General features: G+C 36.7%; 1 protein-coding gene across 1 annotated transcript in view; it reads left to right on the top strand.

Annotated features, from left to right (window-relative positions):
- The window catches only part of LOC144449931 (tetratricopeptide repeat protein 21B-like), a 44775-nt gene extending 19931 nt beyond the window's left edge, over nucleotides 1-24844 (top strand). The window contains exons 16-31 of the mRNA XM_078140482.1: nucleotides 840-943; nucleotides 1847-2085; nucleotides 2457-2640; nucleotides 3860-3998; nucleotides 4877-5003; nucleotides 7000-7065; nucleotides 7867-8080; nucleotides 9881-9962; nucleotides 10175-10325; nucleotides 12840-13001; nucleotides 14771-14834; nucleotides 15545-15670; nucleotides 16230-16343; nucleotides 17103-17213; nucleotides 18187-18307; nucleotides 22917-24844. Coding sequence (XP_077996608.1) covers nucleotides 840-943; nucleotides 1847-2085; nucleotides 2457-2640; nucleotides 3860-3998; nucleotides 4877-5003; nucleotides 7000-7065; nucleotides 7867-8080; nucleotides 9881-9962; nucleotides 10175-10325; nucleotides 12840-13001; nucleotides 14771-14834; nucleotides 15545-15670; nucleotides 16230-16343; nucleotides 17103-17213; nucleotides 18187-18307; nucleotides 22917-23062 — 2150 coding nt within the window. The 3' untranslated portion in view covers nucleotides 23063-24844. The remainder of the gene's footprint in view (nucleotides 1-839; nucleotides 944-1846; nucleotides 2086-2456; nucleotides 2641-3859; nucleotides 3999-4876; nucleotides 5004-6999; nucleotides 7066-7866; nucleotides 8081-9880; nucleotides 9963-10174; nucleotides 10326-12839; nucleotides 13002-14770; nucleotides 14835-15544; nucleotides 15671-16229; nucleotides 16344-17102; nucleotides 17214-18186; nucleotides 18308-22916) is intronic.
- The last annotated feature ends 816 nt before the right edge of the window (nucleotides 24845-25660 follow it).

The raw sequence follows: 25660 nt of genomic DNA, 5'->3' as shown, positions 1-25660 counted from the left end.
TGCGTGCAAATATTAGAACTTTTCACACGTATAACCGTTAATCACGCACGGTTGTCATTCTGTTCCATAACATTGATATGTGTTCAGGTGTTTACTTGACATGTCTGAAGCTCACCGATATTACCTTGAAAAAGAATTTTTATTTGAAAAATCGGATTTTACATCAATTTATACTGACTGACTTACAAGTTCTATATGCATTTCTTTAAATCTTTGAGCTATTCATCTTCACTACATGTAGTAAGCTCTCATTACACACGGTTAGCTCTAAAAAAATTGCTTTGTTCCATTTACCCAACCCCCACCTACTTTTTCACTGCCGACCCCAAACTTTTAAAAATTATTTGAGAGAAAAATAATAAAATCTCGAAAATTTTGAAGTCTTGCGAGAAATATAGCGGATACAGAAACTGACATCAACTTAAAAAGACAATATAAAACTATTATTCCAATCTGTAATGGCTGTATATCTGATAAGAAGAAACCAATAACACATAGACCATATGGAAAAGAACAGAAAACATTATAACTACCTGAACTAGACACTCACACATTAAAAAATAAAATATTTAAAAATAATTTAAAATAAAAAATCTACCTACCCCATCTCTTTTAATATTGACTGACTGATTGATTGATTGGTTGATCGATCGATTGATTGATTGGTCAATCGATTGATTGATTGATTGATTGAATGATTGATTGATTGATTGATTGATTGATTGATTGATTAAACTTTGCAATAAATATGATTTTTAGACTGAGAATGATATATCACTGATGTGTAACAAAATGCAAATGAGGATAATTTATTTAGAACTTGTATAATCTATTTTCAGCACACCCTGGGTCAGCCAAGAAATCTAAAGGTCAAATAAGCACCAATGATAGAGTGTCTGTCTTTTTGGAATTAGCTGATGCTTTCAGACAATTGGACAGACAGGTGAGTAACATTTCATATCACAATTCCTATGACAACAAGGTTAGTTATAACCATGGTTACTTGAGAGCTACCTAACAAGGGATTTTACGTCTCACTGCAGATCTCGCGAGATATGCCAAATTTATGCTTAACAACAGCGGTTGTCAAACGTGATCACAGTCAAGCTTTTCACCTTGCCATGTGCGACGACATTGAGAACAATAGTGTTGGTAAGCATTTGACACATTCAGCTTGACCACTCTCACGTAGTTGCTATATGGACGAATTAGCTCATGCAGAATCTCGTGAGATCTGCCCCAAAACAAAAACGGTTTATTAGTTCTGCATAATTGATGGGTATTGACAGTGTTCCTTAGTACTTTGGAGTGTATAATGCTCCTTCAGGAGAACTCTGGATATTATTGAAGTTGTTGTAGCATATTAAGTAAAAGTTAGGGAAGTGACTGTGTAGATCAGTGTGCCCATAGGCCAATTTGACATGCCACTGATGCACACAATTTCTAGTGATGCACCAAAATTTGGTGTTCTCCTATCACTTACTATGTGGTGAGTGTGCCCTAAGCCAATTTGACGAACCACTGACACACACAATTTCTAGTGACGCACCAAAATTTGGTGTTCTCCTATCTCTTACTGTGTGATGAGTGTGCCCTCTATAAGCCAATATGACACCCCACTGATGAACATTATTTCGAGTGAGGCTCAAAAATTTGATGTTCCCTTAACTCTTACTATGTGGTGACTCACAAGAAATCCCAGTGTTTCTCATTTTGACTCACAACAACAAAATTTGGCTATCATTAGAGGGCACACTGTACTATCCCTCACTACTAGTTAACCAATTAAGTCATTTATGCAAATCAACAGAGGAATGATCTATTTTTGTCTATTTAACATTCCTAGCCTGAGGCTGCCAAAGTGATGCAGGATGCTATCAATGAATTCACTGGCACACCAGAAGAAGTCCGTATCACCATTGCCAACGCTGACTTAGCCTTACAACGAGGTGATATAGAACTAGCACTGGGTATGCTGAGAAATATTACACCGGAACAAGCCTACTACGTAGAGGCCAAGGAGAAGATGGCAGATATCTATCTGAACTATAGGAAAGATAAACGACTCTATGCCAGTTGTTACAGGTAAGATTTCTTACATTGCTGTAACCACCTACAATGTGAGGCCCTTGATATACAACTCTATGCCAGGTGTTACAGGTAAGATTTCTTATAACCACTATAATGATGTGTGTAATCTAAATAATAAATATTATTAATATTTATTTATTTACTGATTGGTTGGTTGGTATAACTGATTGGTTGGTGGGTGGGTAGTTGATTGATCTATTGATTGATTGATTGATTGATTGATTAATAGATAGATTGATTGATTGATTGATTGATTGATAGCTTGATTGATTGATTGATTGATTGATTGATTGATTGATTGATTGATTGATTGATTGATTTAAAATGACACTGACTTTATATTTTTTGGTGATTATTTTTTTCAGAGAACTTGTTGACAAACATCCCAGCTCCCATACATGTCTACTCCTTGGTGATGCCTACATGAGTATCCAGGAACCTGAGAAGGCAATTGAAGTGTACGAGTCGGCACTGAAAAAGAACCCCAGAGACTCTGCATTGGCTAGTAAGATCGGTAAAGCACTGGTTAAAACACACAACTATGGCAAGGTAAGGACAAGTGACTTACAGCCAAATTGAAGTTGGCATGACATTTCACTCATTGGACATGATGTTATGTATGGAGACATAGAAGTCTTTCGACTCCACATTAACAATAACAGAGACACCACACTAGTGTGCCATCTGCACCATTGACATAACCCTTTACTTCCTCAACTCCCTGGGGAGCACTATGCCCTCTAAGCCAATTTGATATGCCACTGACACACACAATTTCTAATGACGCACCAAAATTTGGTGTTCTCCTATCTCTTCCTACATGTATGTGGTAACTCACAAGAAATACCAGTTTTTATCATTTTGAGAATTTGACCCACAACAACAAAATTTGGCTATCGTTAGAGGGCACACTGTTGTGACCACACACACACACACACACACGCGCGCGCGCATGCACGCACGCACATACAAAGCAGAATACCTTACGAAATGACAATGATAAACATTTGCTCGTCTTGTAAAGTGCAGTAGAAATCAATCAATCAATCAATCAATCAATCAAAATTCCAATAGCACCGAATTCCAGAGCAATGTTCTTTTCAGTGGTGCTGATTGGCTAAAGCACACCATAGGCTTTGGTGAACAAATAAATCTTCAGTTTTGATTTGAAGCAATCCAGGCTGGAGGCTTGGCAAATATCAAAAAGGAAAAATAATACATAGACTTGATGGTCATAGCATAGTAGTTTCCATTGTTGACTTTCATACCGATATAATCAAAATAATAAGCTTGTCTGGTTCTACCTGTACATCCCAATTGTACTCTGATTTGCCAGACAATGATAAACTGATTCTGTAATCTCTAGAGTATATATTTTAGTGGAGAGCGTATGCACCAAACTCATGCAATTATTTCCTGTACCTCTCCCCGAAACACTTTGCCCAAATATGGCAAGTGGTACGCTCATTGATATCCATTCGCTCAATGGTTTGACTTTGTTAATTTTGTGAATGAAAGAATATTTCACTGCCAATTTATGCGGTGATGTCATTCAAACGATGATTCCATGCCATTACATGGGAGATATGATAAACCTTTACAGCCCCTGCAAATGGGTTTTGCAAACTTCAGAAGTATAGCTAAAAGGCCCTTCTACAGTCACACCCTTCCACCGTACTACAACATACCTCAGTCTACAAAACCCATATCATGGCCACATAGATAAGTACATGTATACTAAGTTACACCTATTTTCATATCTCTTTAGGCTATCAATTACTATGAAGCAGCCCTGAAGACAGGCAGTCAAAATTTTCTACGATATGACTTGGCAGAGTTGTTACTTAAACTACGACAATATGACAAAGCAGAGAGAGTGTTAAAAATAGCGCTAGAGAAGGCACAGGGTGAGTATAAGAATTATTACTTAAACTACGACAATATGAGAAAACAGAGAGAGTGTTAAAAATAGCACTAGAGAAGGCACAGGGTGAGTATAAGAATTATTACTTAAACTACGACAGTATGACAAAGCAGAGAGAGTGTTAAAAATAGCACTAGAGAAGGCACAGGGTGAGTATAAGAATTATTACTTCAACTATGACAGTATGACAAAGCAGAGAGAGTGTTAAAAATAGCACTAGAGAAGGCACAGGGTGAGTATAAGAATTATTACTTCAACTATGACAGTATGACAAAGCAGAGAGGGTGTTATAAATAGCACTAGAGAAGGCACAGGGTGAGTATAAAAATTATTACTTAAACTACGACAGTATGACAAAGCAGAGAGAGTGTTAAAAATAGCACTAGAGAAGGCACAGGGTGAGTATAAGAATTATTACTTCAACTACGACAATATGACAAAGCAGAGAGGGTGTTAAAAATAGCACTAGAGAAGGCACAGGGTGAGTATAAGAATTATTACTTAAACTACGACAGTATGAGAAAACAGAGAGAGTGTTAAAAATAGCACTAGAGAAGGCACAGGGTGAGTATAAGAATTATTATACCAAGTTGAACTAAAAATATGGAATATATATGGTAGTTCTACATCACAACAACACATGTCAACTACATCATTAGTTCTACTGTGTTCTAAATATGAGTCCAAACGTCCAGAACCAGTGACGTAAACACTTGCAGTCCTGACATAGATGTACATTGTGACGTAGAACGACCAGAGTATATTATTATATTTTCATTTCAGGCTTATTCATGGTATAATATCTGATGTCAGAAAATATTTTCACAACTTCTCATCCATTTTTTTTGTTTTTAACTTCAGCTAAAGACCTACAATCGATGATAGAAGAAACTCGATGTATGATATTACTGTCTAAAGTGTATCACAAAGCCGGCAAGCTAGATGACTGTATGCTGTCTCTAAGTAATGCCAGAGATGTCCAGGCAAGGTAAAAACTTCAGTTCATATATATGTCCAGGCAAGGTAAAAACTTTAGTTCATATAAATGTCCAGGCAAGGTAAAAACTTCAGTTCATATAAATGTCCAGGCAAGGTAAAAACTTCAGTTCATATATATGTCCAGGCAAGGTAAAAACTTTAGTTCATATAAATGTCCAGGCAAGGTAAAAACTTCAGTTCATATAAATGTCCAGGCAAGGTAAAAACTTCAGTTCATATATATGTCCAGGCAAGGTAAAAACTTTAGTTCATATAAATGTCCAGGCAAGGTAAAAACTTCAGTTCATATAAATGTCCAGGCAAGGTAAAAACTTCAGTTCATATATATGTCCAGGCAAGGTAAAAACTTTAGTTCATATAAATGTCCAGGCAAGGTAAAAACTTCAGTTCATATAAATGTCCAGGCAAGGTAAAAACTTTAGTTCATATAAATGTCCAGGCAAGGTAAAAACTTCAGTTCATATAAATGTCCAGGCAAGGTAAAAACTTTAGTTCATATATATGTCCAGGCAAGGTAAAAACTTCAGTTCATATAAATGTCCAGGCAAGGTAAAAACTTTAGTTCATATATATGTCCAGGCAAGGTAAAAACTTCAGTTCATATATATGTCCAGGCAAGGTAAAAACTTTAGTTCATATATATGTCCAGGCAAGGTAAAAACTTCAGTTCATATAAATGTCCAGGCAAGGTAAAAACTTCAGTTCATATATATGTCCAGGCAAGGTAAAAACTTCAGTTCATATATATGTCCAGGCAAGGTAAAAACTTTAGTTCATATGAATGTCCAGGCAAGGTAAAAACTTTAGTTCATATAAATGTCCAGGCAAGGTAAAAACTTTAGTTCATATAAATGTCCAGGCAAGGTAAAAACTTTAGTTCATATATATGTCCAGGCAAGGTAAAAACTTCAGTTCATATATATGTCCAGGCAAGGTAAAAACTTTAGTTCATATATATGTCCAGGCAAGGTAAAAACTTCAGTTCATATAAATGTCCAGGCAAGGTAAAAACTTTAGTTCATATATATGTCCAGGCAAGGTAAAAACTTCAGTTCATATATATGTCCAGGCAAGGTAAAAACTTTAGTTCATATATATGTCCAGGCAAGGTAAAAACTTCAGTTCATATAAATGTCCAGGCAAGGTAAAAACTTTAGTTCATATATATGTCCAGGCAAGGTAAAAACTTTAGTTCATATAAATGTCCAGGCAAGGTAAAAACTTTAGTTCATATAAATGTCCAGGCAAGGTAGAAACTTTAGTTCATATAAATGTCCAGGCAAGGTAAAAACTTCAGATCATATAAATGTCCAGGCAAGGTAAAAACTTTAGTTCATATAAATGTCCAGGCAAGGTAAAAACTTCAGTTCATATATATGTCCAGGCAAGGTAAAAACTTCAGTTCATATATATGTCCAGGCAAGGTAAAAACTTTAGTTCATATAAATGTCCAGGCAAGGTAAAAACTTCAGTTCATATATATGTCCAGGCAAGGTAAAAACTTCAGATCATATAAATGTCCAGGCAAGGTAAAAACTTCAGTTCATATATATGTCCAGGCAAGGTAAAAACTTCAGTTCATATAAATGTCCAGGCAAGGTAAAAACTTCAGTTCATATAAATGTCCAGGCAAGGTAAAAACTTCAGATCATATAAATGTCCAGGCAAGGTAAAAACTTCAGTTTATATAAATGTCCAGGCAAGGTAAAAACTTCAGTTCATATAAATGTCCAGGCAAGGTGAAAATGCACACAGACACATGAATACAGACACACACACAGACACACAGACACACACACGCACACACACAGACACAGACACACACACACACACACACACACACACACACACACACACACACACACTCACTCACTCACTCACACATGTCTAGTGTATGATAATAATTTGGTGGAAGTTCATTACAGTCCCATAAGTTAGAAAGTTAATTTATTCATGGTGTTTGTCTTTGTTCTTTTTTTGTGTAGAGTTTTGAAGAGAGTACAATTAGAACAACCTGATGCAGTACCAACACAGAAAGCCCTGGCAACTACGTAAGTATACACTACATGTAGTTTGGATACCAACATGGTTTCTAACTAAACCACGTCTGGTCAAAGTCCCTTAATCAGCACAACAAGTTGTTCAACCAATCAGTGAACCCAACTGTTATAGTGACGTAAACAGTGTATAAGTAGCATCCTGAGCTGACAAATATACCATATTTAGATATTACATAACTGCCCCAATAACTGCCCCAATAAATGAATTAGTTCCAGTACATGTAGTTATGTTAGTTACCATTCTACTAGCTACTTTCTGTCTTCCCTTTCAAAATTGCATGTCTCATTTCTCTTCTCTGCTTCTCTTTGTCTACATGTACTTTCATTTTCTCTCTCTCTCTCTCTCTCTCTCTCTCTCTCTCTCTCTCTCTCTCTCTCTCTCTCTCTCTCTCTCTCTCTCTCTCTCTCTCTCTCTCTCTCTCTCTCTCTCTCTCTCTCTCTCTCTCTCTCTCTCTCTCTCTCTCTCTCACTCTCTCTCTTCTCTCTCTCTCACTCTCTCTCTCTCTCTCTCTCACTCTCTCTCTCTCACTCTCTCTCTCTCTCTCTCACTCTCTCTCTCTCTCTCTCTCTCTCTCTCTCTCTCTCTCTCTCTCTCTCTCTCTCTCTCTCTCTCTCTCTCTCTCTCTCTCTCTCTCTCTCTCTCTCTCTCTCTCTCTCTCTCTCTCTCTCTCTCTCTCTCTCTCTCTCTCTCTCTCTCTCTCTCTCTTGTAACCAATCTGTAAATGTTATCTACAGTAATGATATAATCCATGTCTTATTTGTAAATATTTTATACAATTATACTATTTGCAGTATTTGTGCTCAGATGGCCAAACATGCCACAGAACAGAGAGAGTTTGATAAAGCTATAAAACTCTACAAGGAAGCATTGATATATACAGATAATGATGGAAAAGCAATGCTAGAACTAGCTAGGCTGTACCTACAACAAGATGACCTGGATGCATGTCAACATCAACTTATGCAGTTATTACAATCTGATAAAGAGAATGATGCAGCAACTGTGGTAAGTATGCCACCTCACACAGCTGTTACCATGGAAACAAACTTTCAAAATGATGCAGTATTATTATAAATATCATCTCACGCACACAGCTGCTATCATGGAAAAAAACTTTCAAAATGATGCAGCAACTGTGGTAAGTATTATATTACAAATATCATCTCACACACAGCTGCTACCATGAAACAGACTTTCAAAATGATGCAGTATTATTATAAATATCATCTCACGCACACAGCTGCTACCATGGAAACAAGCTTTCAAAATGATGCAGCAACTGTGGTAAGTATACCATCTCACACAGCTGTTACCATGGAAACAAACTTTCAAAATGATGCAGTATTATTATAAATATCATCTCACGCACACAGCTGCTACCATGGAAACAAGCTTTCAAAATGATGCAGCAACTATGGTAAGTATACCATCTCACACACAGCTGTTACCATGGAAACAAACTTTCAAAATGATGCAGCAACTATGGTAAGTATACCATCTCACACACAGCTGTTACCATGGAAACAAACTTTCAAAATGATGCAGCAACTATGGTAAGTATACCATCTCACACACAGCTGTTACCATGGAAACAAACTTTCAAAATGATGCAGCAACTATGGTAAGTATACCATCTCACACACAGCTGTTACCATGGAAACAAACTTTCAAAATGATGCAGCAACTATGGTAAGTATACCATCTCACACACAGCTGTTATCATGGAAAAAAACTTTCAAAATGATGCAGCAACTGTGGTAAGTATACCATCTCACACACAGCTGTTACCATGGAAACAAACTTTCAAAATGATGCAGCAACTGTGGTAAGTATACCATCTCACACACAGCTGTTACCATGGAAAAAAACTTTCAAAATGATGCAGCAACTGTGGTAAGTATACCATCTCACACACAGCTGTTACCATGGAAACAAACTTTCAAAATGATGCAGCAACTGTGGTAAGTATACCATCTCACACACAGCTGTTACCATGGAAACAAACTTTCAAAATGATGCAGCAACTGTGGTAAGTATACCATCTCACACACAGCTGTTACCATGGAAACAAACTTTCAAAATGATGCAGCAACTATGGTAAGTATACCATCTCACACAGCTGTTACCATGGAAACAAACTTTCAAAATGATGCAGCAACTGTGGTAAGTATACCATCTCACACAGCTGCTACCATGGAAACAAACTTTCAAAATGATGCAGCAACTATGGTAAGTATACCATCTCACACACAGCTGTTACCATGGAAACAAGCTTTCAAAATGATGCAGCAACTGTGGTAAGTATACCATCTCACACAGCTGCTACCATGGAAACAAACTTTCAAAATGATCCAGCTACTATGGTAAGTATACCATCTCACACAGCTGCTACCATGGAAACAAGCTTTCAAAATGATGCAGCAACTGTGGTAAGTATACCATCTCACACACAGCTGTTACCATGGAAACAAACTTTCAAAATGATGCAGTATTATTATAAATATCATCTCACGCACACAGCTGCTACCATGGAAACAAACTTTCAAAATGATAGCAGCAACTGTGGTAAGTATACCATCTCACACAGCTGTTACCATGGAATGCAGCAACTGTGGTAAGTATCATATTATCATATTATAAATATCATCTCACGCACGCAACTGCTACCATGGAAACAAACTTTCAAAATGATGCAGCAACTGTGGTAAGTATCATTATAAATATCATCTATCGTCCTTACTGGTATATTTTGTGTTTGGTGAGCAGAAACTCAAAAGTGACAATGTTTTTTATTTCTATGTACAGATGATGGCTGACTTGATGTTTAGGAAAGGTGAATATGACCAGGCTATATTTCATTTCCAGCAACTTTTAGAAAGATCACCAGGTTAGTACATGCATGTATCAGAAACTTAAAAACAGGGTGTGTTCTACTAAACTCGTTTGGACTGTCAACAACAAAATTGGGCTATCATTAGTGGGCACACTGTACGCCACACTTGCACTAAAGTGTACTGGGGTTCTGTCATAGTATGCACTCACAACATTACAAGTAATCTCTGCTACATATTTAAAAACTCGTTTTGATTTGTTCTGTAGACCATTATGAAGCACTGAGTCGACTGATAGATCTGATGCGTAGAGCTGGTAAATTAGAAGACGTCGGACAATTCTTAGAACAAGCTGAGAATTCCTCAGCAAGAGCACCGTCAGATCCTGGGTTTAATTATTGTAAGGGCTTACATGTATGGTAAGTATATGTATGTTACAGTGAAAATGATGACGGTTTGGTGTTTCACTCATGGGACATTACAGCTAAAATGATGTAGGCTTGGTGTTTTACTTATGGGACATTACAGCTAAAATGATGTAGACTTGGTGTTTCACTCATGGGACATTACTGCTAAAATGATGTAGGCTTGGTGTTTTACTTATGGGACATTATAGCTAAAATGATGTTGGCTTGGTGTTTCACCCATGGGACATTACAGCTAAAATGATGTAGGCTTGGTGTTTCACCCATGGGACATTACTGCTAAAATGATGTAGGCTTGGTGTTTTACTCATGGGACATTACAGCTAAAATGATGTAGACTTGGTGTTTCACCCATGGGACATTACAGCTAAAATGATGTTGGCTTGGTGTTTTACTTATGGGACATTATAGCTAAAATGATGTAGGCTTGGTGTTTCTCTCTTGAGACATTACAGCTAAAATGATGTAGGCTTGGTGTTTTACTTATGGGACATTACTGCTAAAATGATGTAGGCTTGGTGTTTTACTTATGGGACATTACTGCTAAAATGATGTAGGCTTGGTGTTTTACTTATGGGACATTACTGCTAAAATGATGTAGGCTTGGTGTTTTACTTATGGGACATTACAGCTAAAATGATGTAGGTTTGGTGTTTCACCCATGGGACATTACAGCTAAAATGATGTAGGCTTGGTGTTTCACTCATGGGACATTACAGCTAAAATGATGTAGACTTGGTGTTTCACTCATGTGACATTACAGCTAAAATGATGTAGGCTTGGTGTTTTACTTATGGGACATTACAGCTAAAATGATGTAGGCTTGGTGTTTCTCTCTTGAGACATTACAGCTAAAATGATGTAGGCTTGGTGTTTTACTTATGGGACATTACTGCTAAAATGATGTAGGCTTGGTGTTTTACTTATGGGACATTACTGCTAAAATGATGTAGGCTTGGTGTTTTACTTATGGGACATTACTGCTAAAATGATGTAGGCTTGGTGTTTTACTTATGGGACATTACAGCTAAAATGATGTAGACTTGGTGTTTCACTCATGGGACATTACAGCTAAAATGATGTAGGCTTGGTGTTTTACTCATTGGACATTGCAGCTAAAATGATGTGGGCTTGGTGTTTAACTCATTGGACATTGCAGCTAAAATGATGTAGGCTTGGTGTTTCACTCATTGGACATTACAGCTAAAATGATGTGGGCTTGGTGTTTAACTCATGGGACATTACAGCTAAAATGATGTAGGCTTGATGTTTTACTTATGGGACATTACAGTTAAACTGATGTAGGCTTGGTGTTTCATTCATGGGACATTACAGCTAAACTGATGTAGGCTTGGTGTTTCATTCATGGGACATTACAGCTAAAATGATGTAGGCTTGGTGTTTTACTTATGGGACATTACAGCTAAAATGATGTAGGCTTGGTGTTTCTCTCTTGAGACATTACAGCTAAAATGATGTAGGCTTGGTGTTTTACTTATGGGACATTACAGCTAAACTGATGTAGGCTTGGTGTTTCATTCATGGGACATTACAGCTAAAATGATGTAGGCTTGGTGTTTTACTTATGGGACATTACAGCTAAAATGATGTAGGCTTGGTGTTTCTCTCTTGAGACATTACAGCTAAAATGATGTAGGCTTGGTGTTTTACTTATGGGACATTACAGCTAAAATGATGTAGGCTTGGTGTTTCACTCATGGGACATTACAGCTAAAACGATGTAGGTTTGGTGTTTCACTCATGGGACATTACAGCTAAAATGATGTAGACTTGGTGTTTCACTCATGGGACATTACTGCTAAAATGATGTCGTCTTGGTGTTTCACTCATGGAACATTACATTTTTGACACAAAGATAGACATATTTCAGCTCTAGGCTAAGAGTAACAGACCCCATTCTGTGTGAGTTCCAGTGTGGGTACTCAGTGATATTTGCACACGTGCTTGCAGTGTTTTCTGCCCTGCTTTCACTTGCTACACCAGCTGTTGATTAATTAATGTCCTATTTATAGAAACAATAGACCCCTAATTTATATGTACATTGTAAAATGCCCAATCAATCCTTTTTAATGAATATATTGCCAGATTTCTGATTAAAAAAATAGTACTCCAATCAGAGGTATACTGGTAGTGCAGCTTTTAATTATTATTAACACCATGCATATTTTTTATATATACTCTATGTCACAACAACACGCGTCTACATCACTGGTTCTTCTGTGTTCGAAATATGAATCAAAACATTCAAAATTGTCATTACTTTCATTGATTTTTCTTTGATAGTACTGGCAGTGATATAATTTGTTATTCTCTAATATTTTTCTTCATTCAGCTGGAAAGTACTCATGACCTAAGGGTTGACACTACTCATCGAGTGACTCATAGTGACAAGGCCCCTTAGGTCAGTTGTATTTACCTTGGCTGAATGAAGAATAAATGGTGGTGAATAACTTCTCTAATTATATCTATTGTTGTAAATATTTGTAGGTACTTAGGAGACGCTAACACTGCATTGAAACATTTCAACATGGCACGTAAGGACACGGATTGGGGACAGAAAGCTTTGGAGAATATGATAGAAATTTGTCTAAATCCTGACAATGATACCGTTGGAGGTGAAGTCTTTGAACATATGGATGGGGAATTTAGGTAAGACATACACATCATACAGCCCTCAGTGATTGGCCTAGATCAAATCACATGACCCAAAGTGACTAATTTGCATATAGTGGACACTAGTCATGTTCTATTCTCCCTAGGGTGATATTCATCGCTATCAAGGATTTGCTTTGGTTACTGAAAGTATTGGCTCAGATCAAATCACACGATATGAACTATTGGCCCTAAGTGACTGATTTGCATATAGGGGTCACTAGTCATGTTCTATTCTCCCTAGGGTGATATTCATCGCTATCAGGGATTTGCTTTGGCTACTGAAGTGAAAGTATTGGCCTAGATCAAATCACATGGTATGAACTATTGACCCAAAGTGACCTCAATTTGCATATATGGGGCACTAGTCATGTTCTATTCTCCCTAGGGTGATATTCATCGCTATCAGGGATTTGCTTTGGTTACTGAAGTGAAAGTATTGGCCTAGATCAAATCACATATTATGAACTGTTGACCCATAGTGACCTCAATTTGCATATATGGGGCACTAGTAGTGTTCTATTTTCCTTAGAGGGTAATATTCATGAAGCATGTATTTGCATTGACTACTAGCTTTGACTGTGCCTGAGAATGTCATGTGTTACATAACATTTATTGCATAGTGAACACATATTGCCTGGCCATGAGGGCTATAGCACCCGTTTATTACACCCGAGGGACTGTGAGTTACCAGAATCACATGCTATTTCCCGAGGCCAAAGGCCGAGGGAAATAGCATGTGATTCTGGTAACTCACAGTCACGAGGGGGTAATGAACGGGTGCTATAGCCCGAATATAGGCCAGGCAATATGTGTTTTATAATATACCTCATGCTGTGAACTCGCGGTGGCAGACGACATCGTCAGAAGCTCCCATTTTGACCTGCTGTGAACGCGCGGTGGTCACGTGACCATGTAAAAATTGATGGGACTATTTCCCCAAGGGAAGTAGTCATTCTATTTTCCTATCACGTGACTGATTCTAGCGAATCATGGCACAGCATTATCACTAGGTATATTATAATTCTATCTAGTCACTAGTAGAACTATACTGTGGTAACGAGTCTAAAGACAACCATGTCATAAGACACCAAAACTGTATTTGTCATGTGCAAGAGAACTAAGTTTACTTTCATTATATATATTATATGTGTGACAACGATGCTTTGTTCGATTACTATGTTGCATGTACACTCAGTTGAGCTAAGTAAAACATTGAAACTAGCCAACAGGCAACACACCTTTATAAGACATATTACCCCTTGTGCACTAGTATATCAACTTTTGCCCCTTGCTGTCAGTTGCGTAACAACCGTAGAGGTAATATACGTGTACTAGTACCCTTGACACCTGTCAATCATTCATATAATTAACATAATTACCGATGCCTATTCAACATTAATAATTTAAGCAGAAGTGTCTAGTCGCGATTCTGATGAAGCCGATATTACATAATATTCCGAGATTCCGTGGTCATGTGAAATTTCAGTATTTTTAAAGGAAGACGAGCAGCATTTAGTCACTTTATTTTATAATTGTGTATATTTTTCCAAAGTGGTAATTTTTTATGGAGGATATATTATTCATGGTTCCAAGAATCAATAGCACAGTACAATATAGTTACTTTGGAACGGTAAATAGGAAACGAATGCAACGTTTAATTTCGATTCGATCCGCCCTCTACTATGAACCTTCATCACGCAATCATTTCATTATTCAGCGTTGATGTCGCCCTCTGTAACTTTGAATGTTTTTGTCTTTTCCAGTAATTCTACAGAGAAGCAGGATTCTGAAGCCCTGGCTGTCAGAACAGCTGAGAAATTATTAAAGGTGAGTCTATCTAACGATTTAAAGTACACTAACTGTGTAATAGGGGTATAACCAACCGATATTACACCATACCCAAGCCAAGTTATTGTCTTTGAACAGAAAATATGGATTATATATCCTGGTCGTTTTACATCACAACAACCTGTGTAGATGTCACTGGTTCTGCAGCGCTTGAAATATGAGTCAAAATATTCCAAATGGCCATTATTTTTCCCAAGTTTTTTTGAATAATGCTTGATGGGGTATATTATATTATTCCACATTATTTTTCTTCATTCAACCGGAAAATACTTCAATACTTGTGACCAAAGAGTTGTCACTACTCATCAAGCAACTCATAGTGACAAGGCCCCTTAGGTCACTCTGTATTTTCCTTGGCAGAATGAAGAAAAATGTTGAGGAATAATATGTTTTATATTCACAGAAAATTGTATTAGTAGTGTAATATTAAAATCATGATTGTATTTGTGGACTGATTTTTGGGTGTGGACCCCTAAATCAATTTAATTGGGTACATTGTAGGATATCATATATATACAGTTACACAGATACCGGTATGTTTACCACAGGTGATTAAATGCAGTTCAAGGTGTACGATTTTACAATTAAACATAGCGTCTAAAAAAAAAAAAAAAAAAAAAAAAAAAGTTTGAAAAAACGTTACAGTTGCAGCCAGTGCAAAATAAAATATGTCCATTGGTTCTTCACAGGAATTAAAACCACAACCTGGTTCCGTGAGACACTTGATACTAGAGAACAGTGCTGTCATGGCAACCAAATCTAAACCAAACATTGAGAAAGCATTGTCGGCTTTCATGGAGATAGCTACTAATGAGGTAAGTATTGTCTGTTTCCATGGCGATGGCTACAAATTATCTGTTTCCATGGCAATGGCTACAAAGTGCCTGTTTCCATGGAGATAGCTACAAAGTGCCTGTTTCCATGGAGATAGCTACAAATTGTCTGTTTCCATGGAGATGGCTACAAATTGTCTGTTTCCATGGAGATGACTACAAATTGCCAGTTTCCATGGAGATAGCTACAAATTGTCTGTTTCCATGGAGATGGCTACAAACTGTCTATTTTTTATGGAGATGGCTGCAAATTGTCTGTTTCCATGGCAATGGCTACAAATGGGGAGAAAATTGCCACCATTTTTGTAACTGATAAATGCCTATTGAAGGAATATTTTCCTGACATTCATGTATCAAAACATTTCCTACTTGCTCTTAGTGAAAGATATCAATTCTACCTTCACATTTACATTACCAGCACACCTGTGGCATTTCCTACTTGCTCTTAGTGAAAGATATCAATTCTACCTTCACATTTACATTACAAGCACACCTGTGGCATTTCCTGAAATTACATAATGTCCGATATTGTTTGTTACAGAGAGATCATGTGGGCGCACTGCTAGGTATGGCCACAGCCTACATGATGATGAAGCAAACACCAAGAGCTAGAAACCAGCTGAAGAGAATAGCTAAGATGAACTGGAATTCCATGGTAAGTAATAAAAAACATTTTTAGATAGTATGGATAGCTTTCATAACATAGTTTTTGTTTGAACCTCTGTAACGTCCTCAGAATAATGAGTTTAGTTTAATTAACTAACATAGTTTTCATCTGAACTTCTGTGACGTCCTCAGAATAATGATGCAAAAGTTATCTCTACAGTTAATATGGAGTGGAGTATCAATTTCTATCTATTTTGGTATTGAGATAATGATTGCATATGCATGACTCCCATGATGCAATGTGTCCAGGGCAAGGAGTTAACGTTACTCCCATGATGCACTGTGTCCAGGGCAAGGAGTTAACGTTACTCCCATGATGCAATGTGTCCAGGGCAAGGAGTTAACGTGACTCCCATGATGCACGTTGTCCAGAGCAACGAGTTAACATGACTCCCATGATGCACTGTGTCCAGGGCAAGGAGTTAACGTGACTCCCATGATGCACTGTGTGTCCAGGGCAAGGAGTTAACATTACTCCCATGATGCACTGTGTCCAGGGCAAGGAGTTAACGTAACTCCCATGATACAATGTGTCCAGGGCAAGGAGTTAACGTGGCTCCCATGATGCAATGTGTCCAGGGCAAGGAGTTAAAGTTACTCCCATGATGCACTGTGTGTCCAGGGCAACGAGTTAACATGACTCCCATAATGCACTGTGTCCAGGGCAAGGAGTTTACATGACTCCCATGATGCAATGTTTGTCCAGGTGAAGGAGTTAACATGGAAAACTTGTTTTTTCTTATCACAGGATGCTGAAGATTTTGAGAAGAGTTGGTTGTTACTAGCTGATATCTATATCCAGTCTGGAAAATATGACATGGCTACCGAGCTTTTAAAGAAGTGTCTGCAACATAATCAGGTAAAAAATCCCAAAGTTTGGTACTAAATGACCATTTTTGTCATATACACACTTCTTTGTTGTCTGACATCTGGCCGGAGAGAAGGTGTCGTTTTTTGACAGCTAGCCATAGAGAAGGTGTCATTTTTTGACATCTGGCCATAGAGAAGGTGTCGTTTTTTTTACATTTGGCCATAGAGAAGGTGTCATTTTTTGACATCTGGCCATAGAGAAGGTGTCATTTTTTGACATCTGGCCATAGAGAAGGTATCGTTTTTTGTCTGCAACAACATAACCAAGCAAAAAGCCCTAAAGTTCAGCACTGAATGATAATCTTTCGCCCACATACACACTTTTTTGCTATCTGCCATCTGGCCATAGAGGGCGTCATTTGTTTTGTCAGACTCTATCAATGTAGGGCAAGTCAGTAATTATACGATACTCTTAACAATTGGTTATGCAATAAGAGGAATTTCTAGAACCCCTGACTTTATAGAACTACTGGTGACATTTCTAGAACCCCTGACTGTTTATAGAACTACTGGTGACATTTCTAGAACCCCTGACTGTTTATAGAACTACTGGTGACATTTCTAGAACCCCTGACTGTTTATAGAACTACTGGTGACATTTCTAGAACCCCTGACTGTTTATAGAACTACTGGTGACATTTCTAGAACCCCTGACTGTTTATGGAACTACTGGTGACATTTCTAGAACCCCTGACTGTTTATAGAACTACTGGTGACATTTCTAGAACCCCTGACTGTTTATGGAACTACTGGTGACATTTCTAGAACTCCTTCCAAAAAGTGTTCATATTTTCATACAAACCCTGCAGTGTGTCTTTTTTATATACCTCATATGCTAACATAACAAAGAAATAATTTATATTATGAAACTCTTCACAATTCTATTTTTCAAAGCAAAACCTGTCACATAGAATTTTCCTTTGAAAAAACTAACACTGTACATTTTAATTTGATCCTCTTAGTCATCATGCAAGGCGTATGAATACATGGGATTTATCATGGAAAAAGAACAGTCTTATAGAGATGCAGCTATGAATTATGAGAAAGCCTGGAAGTATGGCAACCAAAGTAGTCCTACAATAGGTTGGTATAACTTGTCATTACTTGGAGTAGTCTTACAATAGGTTGGTATAACTTGTCATTACTTGGAGTAGTCCTACAATAGGTTGGTATAACTTGTCATTACTTGGAGTAGTCCTACAATAGGTTGGTATAACTTGTCATTACTTGGAGTAGTCTTACAATAGGTTGGTATAACTTGTCATTACTTGGAGTAGTCCTACAATAGGTTGGTATAACTTGTCATTACTTGTAGTAGTCTTACAATAGGTTGGTATAACTTGTCATTACATGGAGTAGTCTTACAATAGGTTGGTATAACTTGTCATTACATGGAGTAGTCTTACAATAGGTTGGTATAACTTGTCATTACTTGGAGTAGTCTTACAATAGGTTGGTATAACTTGTCATTACCTGGAGTAGTCTTACAATAGGTTGGTATAACTTGTCATTACTTGGAGTAGTCCTACAATAGGTTGGTATAACTTGTCATTACTTGGAGTAGTCCTACAATAGGTTGGTATAACTTGTCATTACTTGGAGTAGTCTTACAATAGGTTGGTATAACTTGTCATTACTTGGAGTAGTCCTACAATAGGTTGGTATAACTTGTCATTACTTGTAGTAGTCTTACAATAGGTTGGTATAATTTGTCATTACTTTGAGTAGTCTTACAATAGGTTGGTATAACTTGTCATTACTTGGAGTAGTCCTACAATAGGTTGGTATAACTTGTCATTACTTGGAGTAGTCCTACAATAGGTTGGTATAACTTGTCATTACTTGGAGTAGTCTTACAATAGGTTGGTATAACTTGTCATTACTTGGAGTAGTCCTACAATAGGTTGGTATAACTTGTCATTACTTGTAGTAGTCTTACAATAGGTTGGTATAATTTGTCATTACTTTGAGTAGTCTTACAATAGGTTGGTATAACTTGTCATTACTTGGAGTAGTCGTACAATAGGTTGGTATAACTTGTCATTACTTGGAGTAGTCTTACAATAGGTTGGTATAACTTGTCATTACTTGGAGTAGTCGTACAATAGGTTGGTATAATTTGTCATTACTTGGAGTAGTCTTACAATAGGTTGGTATAACTTGTCATTACCTGGAGTAGTCTTACAATAGGTTGGTATAACTTGTCATTACTTGGAGTAGTCTTACAATAGGTTGGTATAACTTGTCATTACTTAGAGTAGTCCTACAATAGGTTGGTATAACTTGTCATTACTTGGAGTAGTCTTACAATAGGTTGGTATAACTTGTCATTACTTGGAGTAGTCTTACAATAGGTTGGTATAACTTGTCATTACCTGGAGTAGTCCTACAATAGGTTGGTATAACTTGTCATTACTTGGAGTAGTCCTACAATAGGTTGGTATAACTTGTCATTACTTGTAGTAGTCTTACAATAGGTTGGTATAATTTGTCATTACTTTGAGTAGTCTTACAATAGGTTGGTATAACTTGTCATTACTTGTAGTAGTCCTACAATAGGTTGGTATAACTTGTCATTACCTGGAGTAGTCTTACAATAGGTTGGTATAACTTGTCATTACTTGGAGTAGTCTTACAATAGGTTGGTATAACTTGTCATTACTTGGAGTAATCTTACAATAGGTTGGTATAACTTGTCATTACTTGGAGTAGTCTTACAATAGGTTGGTATAACTTGTCATTACTTGGAGTAGTCCTACAATAGGTTGGTATAACTTGTCATTACTTGGAGTAGTCTTACAATAGGTTGGTATAACTTGTCATTACCTGGAGTAGTCTTACAATAGGTTGGTATAACTTGTCATTACTTGGAGTAGTCTTATAATAGGTTGGTATAACTTGTCATTACTTGGAGTAGTCTTACAATAGGTTGGTATAACTTGTCATTACTTGGAGTAGTCTTACAATAGGTTGGTATAACTTGTCATTACTTGGAGTAGTCTTACAATAGGTTGGTATAACTTGTCATTACTTGGAGTAGTCTTACAATAGGTTGGTGTAACTTGTCATTACCTGGAGTAATCTTACAATAGGTTGGTATAACTTGTCATTGCTTGGAGTAGTCTTACAATAGGTTGGTATAACTTGTCATTACCTGGAGTAGTCTTACAATAGGTTGGTATAACTTGTCATTACTTGGAGTAGTCCTACAATAGGTTGGTATAACTTGTCATTACTTGGAGTAGTCTTACAATAGGTTGGTATAACTTGTCATTACTTGGAGTAGTCTTACAATAGGTTGGTATAATTTGTCATTACTTGGAGTAGTCCTACAATAGGTTGGTATAACTTGTCATTACTTGGAGTAGTCTTACAATAGGTTGGTATAACTTGTCATTACTTGGAGTAGTCTTACAATAGGTTGGTATAACTTGTCATTACCTGGAGTAGTCTTACAATAGGTTGGTGTAACTTGTCATTACTTGTAGTAGTCTTACAATAGGTTGGTATAACTTGTCATTACCTGGAGTAGTCCTACAATAGGTTGGTATAACTTGTCATTACTTTGAGTAGTCTTACAATAGGTTGGTGTAACTTGTCATTACTTGGAGTAGTCTTACAATAGGTTGGTATAACTTGTCATTACTTGGAGTAGTCTTACAATAGGTTGGTATAACTTGTCATTACCTGGAGTAGTCCTACAATAGGTTGGTATAACTTGTCATTACTTTGAGTAGTCTTACAATAGGTTGGTATAACTTGTCATTACTTGGAGTAGTCTTACAATAGGTTGGTGTAACTTGTCATTACTTGGAGTAGTCCTACAATAGGTTGGTATAACTTGTCATTACTTTGACTAGTCTTACAATAGGTTGGTGTAACTTGTCATTACTTGGAGTAGTCTTACAATAGGTTGGTATAACTTGTCATTACTTGGAGTAGTCTTACAATAGGTTGGTATAACTTGTCATTACCTGGAGTAGTCCTACAATAGGTTGGTATAACTTGTCATTACTTTGAGTAGTCTTACAATAGGTTGGTATAACTTGTCATTACTTGGAGTAGTCTTACAATAGGTTGGTATAACTTGTCATTACTTGGAGTAGTCTTACAATAGGTTGGTATAACTTGTCATTACTTGGAGTAGTCCTACAATAGGTTGGTATAACTTGTCATTACCTGGAGTAGTCTTACAATAGGTTGGTATAACTTGTCATTACTTGGAGTAGTCTTACAATAGGTTGGTATAACTTGTCATTACTTGGAGTAGTCCTACAATAGGTTGGTATAACTTGTCATTACTTGGTGTAGTCCTACAATAGGTTGGTATAACTTGTCATTACCTGGAGTAGTCTTACAATAGGTTGGTATAACTTGTCATTACTTGGAGTAGTCTTACAATAGGTTGGTATAACTTGTCATTACCTGGAGTAGTCTTACAATAGGTTGGTATAACTTGTCATTACTTGGAGTAGTCCTACAATAGGTTGGTATAACTTGTCATTACTTGGAGTAGTCCTACAATAGGTTGGTATAACTTGTCATTACTTGGAGTAGTCTTATAATAGGTTGGTATAACTTGTCATTACATGGAGTAGTCTTACAATAGGTTGGTATAACTTGTCATTACTTGGAGTAGTCTTACAATAGGTTGGTATAACTTGTCATTACTTGGAGTAGTCTTACAATAGGTTGGTATAACTTGTCATTACATGGAGTAGTCCTACAATAGGTTGGTATAACTTGTCATTACCTGGAGTAGTCTTACAATAGGTTGGTATAACTTGTCATTACTTGGAGTAGTCCTACAATAGGTTGGTATAACTTGTCATTAATAGGAGTAGTCTTACAATAGGTTGGTATAACTTGTCATTACCTGGAGTAGTCTTACAATAGGTTGGTATAACTTGTCATTACCTGGAGTAGTCTTACAATAGGTTGGTATAACTTGTCATTACTTGGAGTAGTCTTACAATAGGTTGGTATAACTTGTCATTACTTGGAGTAGTCTTACAATAGGTTGGTATAACTTGTCATTACCTGGAGTAGTCCTACAATAGGTTGGTATAACTTGTCATTACTTAGAGTAGTCCTACAATAGGTTGGTATAACTTGTCATTACTTGGAGTAGTCCTACAATAGGTTGGTATAACTTGTCATTACTTGGAGTAGTCCTACAATAGGTTGGTATAACTTGTCATTACTTGGAGTAGTCCTACAATAGGTTGGTATAACTTGTCATTACTTAGAGTAGTCCTACAATAGGTTGGTATAACTTGTCATTACTTAGAGTAGTCTTACAATAGGTTTGTATAACTTGTCATTACCTGGAGTAGTCTTACAATAGGTTGGTATAACTTGTCATTACTTGGAGTAGTCGTACAATAGGTTGGTATAACTTGTCATTACTTGGAGTAGTCTTACAATAGGTTGGTGTATTTCAAATCATATTATAAAATGATATAGTAAGTGTTTTTAATTCAAATCATGATACGTTATACAATGATATAGTCAGTGTTTTTAATTCAAATCATGTTATACAATGATATAGTCAGTGTTTTGAATTCAAATCATGTTATACAATGATATAGCCAGTGTTTTGAATTCAAATCATGTTATACAATGATACAGTCAGTGTTTTGAATTCAAATCATGATATGTTATACAATGATATAATATTCTTATATTACAGGTTACAAACTGGCTTTCAATTATTTGAAGGCTAAACGGTATGTGGATGCTATAGACGTCTCTCACCGTGTCTTACTAGCAAACCCAAACTATCCCAAGATGAGGAAGGACATCTTGGACAAAGCACGAGCTTTAATTAGAGTTTAACATCAATATATTTTTATTCATCTACGTAGAATCTATCTTACTTACCCATTACGATGGTTTGCCAAGGAGTATGAACACTTTGCTGGGGATATATTTCTTGTATTTTTTTTTTACAAGCAACACAGCATTAGAAGTAATTGGATATGAGATCCTTGTCAAAGCTGACCAGTCAACCCCATTGAGAGACACAATAATGGCACACACATAGTTGTAGATTTTTTCTAATGCTGTCTGGCTTGTAAAAAATCTGTATGTGTCACACGAAAGTGTGTAATGATTTGGCAAACCATTGTATCTTTGCAATGTACATCATCATTAGACCATTGCTAAGGGCATGGTCTTGTTGTTAGGCACATTTGCATACATTTTTGAATGTGTATTCACTTGCCCACCCAGCAATGTTATCTTTGAAAAATACACAGGCATTTGGCTGTTGCTTAGGGCATGGTCATGGTTGCTAGGACCAGGTTTGTTGATATGTTTTAAACAATATCTGCGAAGTAATAGCTCCAGAAACAGCCCCTCCAAATTTCAACCCCATTAGACCATTGCTAAGGGCATGGTCATGGTTGCTAGGGCCAGGTGTGTCAATATCTGCAGAATAATAGCTCCAGAAACAGCCCCTCCAAATTTCAACCCCGTTAGACCATTGCTAAGGGCATGGTCATGGTTGCTAGGGCCAGGTGTGTCAATATCTGCAGAATAATAGCTCCAGAAACATCCCCTCCAAATTTCAGCCCCATTCACCAGGAGTCTTTGAGATTTATCCAAAGATAAGGAAATATTTTTTTGCACAAAGCCAGAGTTTGAAGTAGGGACTCTAGTGAGGAAAGTCAATACATTTTCATGAATTTGTAATAGACTTGTACTGTACAAAAAGTCATATTTGACCATGTCTTTCCACCGGGGTAAATCTTGAGCAGAGGATGTGTAAATATGGTGAGTATGAGACAAAGTTCTACCTTTGACTTAGTTTACACCCGGTGATCTTTCACCTAGGGGTTGTAGACAGTCAAAAGTGGTAGTGCGTCTCATACTACCCTTGGACAATAGTGGTTAGGTGAAAAACATTGGAGAGTTGTATCAGCTCAAGTAATAGCAGAGAAAAATCGGGGGAAGTAATGGCAATTTTGAACGTTTTGACTCATATTTTGAACACAACAGAACCAGTTATGTAGATAGTGTTGTTGTTACATAGACGTGATTTGTCGTGACATAGAACGACCAGAGTATATATTCCATATTTTTTGTTCAACTTGGCTTGTGTATAATATAATAACTGTAATGTGAACGTAGTTCTAAGATACTCTTTGGTTTTGGTGACATTATAAAAAATGAATTATTGTAAATATATTAGTTTCTACAAATAAACTTCAGTCTACCAAGTTTGAATACCGGTATGTATGGAACTTTAGAAAATGAAACATTGTATAAATTTAATGACGTGTGTGTGTTTCTTAAATTTGTATTTTTCAAATCTATAAATAAAAACCAGATGTAAACTGAATGTCTTCCGTAAGGGCAAAGTTTTGAGATTGTCGTTCCTACAGACAATTGTTGGAATACAACAGAACATATGTAATAAGTTATTTTTTCTCATTGATTGTTATTGCTGTTAGTGATCTCCTGGCCAACCACAACATGTACTGTGACATTTGTTGAGAATGTAAAAAAAAATAATAAGTGCATCGTCGTACCACTTTAGACAACATTTCCTGACGAGAAACTATTTTTTCCTTTTTAGTGGCCTACAAAAATATGCCAATGATTTATTAAAACTAAAAGCTACATCAATAATATTTTCAGGACAATTTGGTATCACAAATGCATGTATCAAATTATATTGAATTTGAAGTGTGCATTCTTGAGATATAGCCTAATTACCGAAAACCATAATTATGTAAATTTCTCGTTAATATTCTTGGGATGTTTACCGAAACCTAATCAGTTCTTGTCACTACCCTACAGAACACATGTAATAAATTTCGTTTGAATTGAGCCAGTCATGTTTTAGAAAATGGTGATAAAGTCGCACCACTTTAGACGACATTTCCTGACGAGAAGCTATTTTTTTCTTTTTTGTGGCCAATCGAAAATATGCCAATAACTTATTAAAACTAAAAGCTACATTAGTAATATTTTCAGGGACAGGTGCGCTTTTGTATTGCAAATGTGTGTACCAAGTTATAATGAATTTGAAGCGTGCATTCGATCTTGAGATATAACCTAATTACCGAAAATCATTAATTACGTAAATTGCTCATTAATATTCACAGGATTTTTACCAAAACCTAATCAAGTCTTGCCATTACCCTGCGGAATACGTCTTCAAAATTTCGTTTGAATTGAGCAAGCCGTTATGGAGAAAACGATGACACAGACAGACAGACACACAGACTTCCACCCATAAATATATCTCTTCCTTACGGAAGAAAAAATAGCACCAATGGCATTGTAGCACAACTGTACAGTTTTTGAAATGTTTATACACACACTGATCCATGCTATGTATAGGTGTTCATTAGCAGAATGTTTATCCAGTTACCTATCCAACCCTACTGTTATCCTTTGCACTATTAATGAGTTATTTACATAATT

The sequence above is a fragment of the Glandiceps talaboti genome, chromosome 19 (genome assembly GCF_964340395.1).
Source record: "Glandiceps talaboti chromosome 19, keGlaTala1.1, whole genome shotgun sequence".
Taxonomy (NCBI): Eukaryota; Metazoa; Hemichordata; class Enteropneusta; family Spengelidae; genus Glandiceps; species Glandiceps talaboti.
Note: the sequence above shows the minus strand (reverse complement) of the source record. Positions and strands in the feature narration are given on the sequence as shown.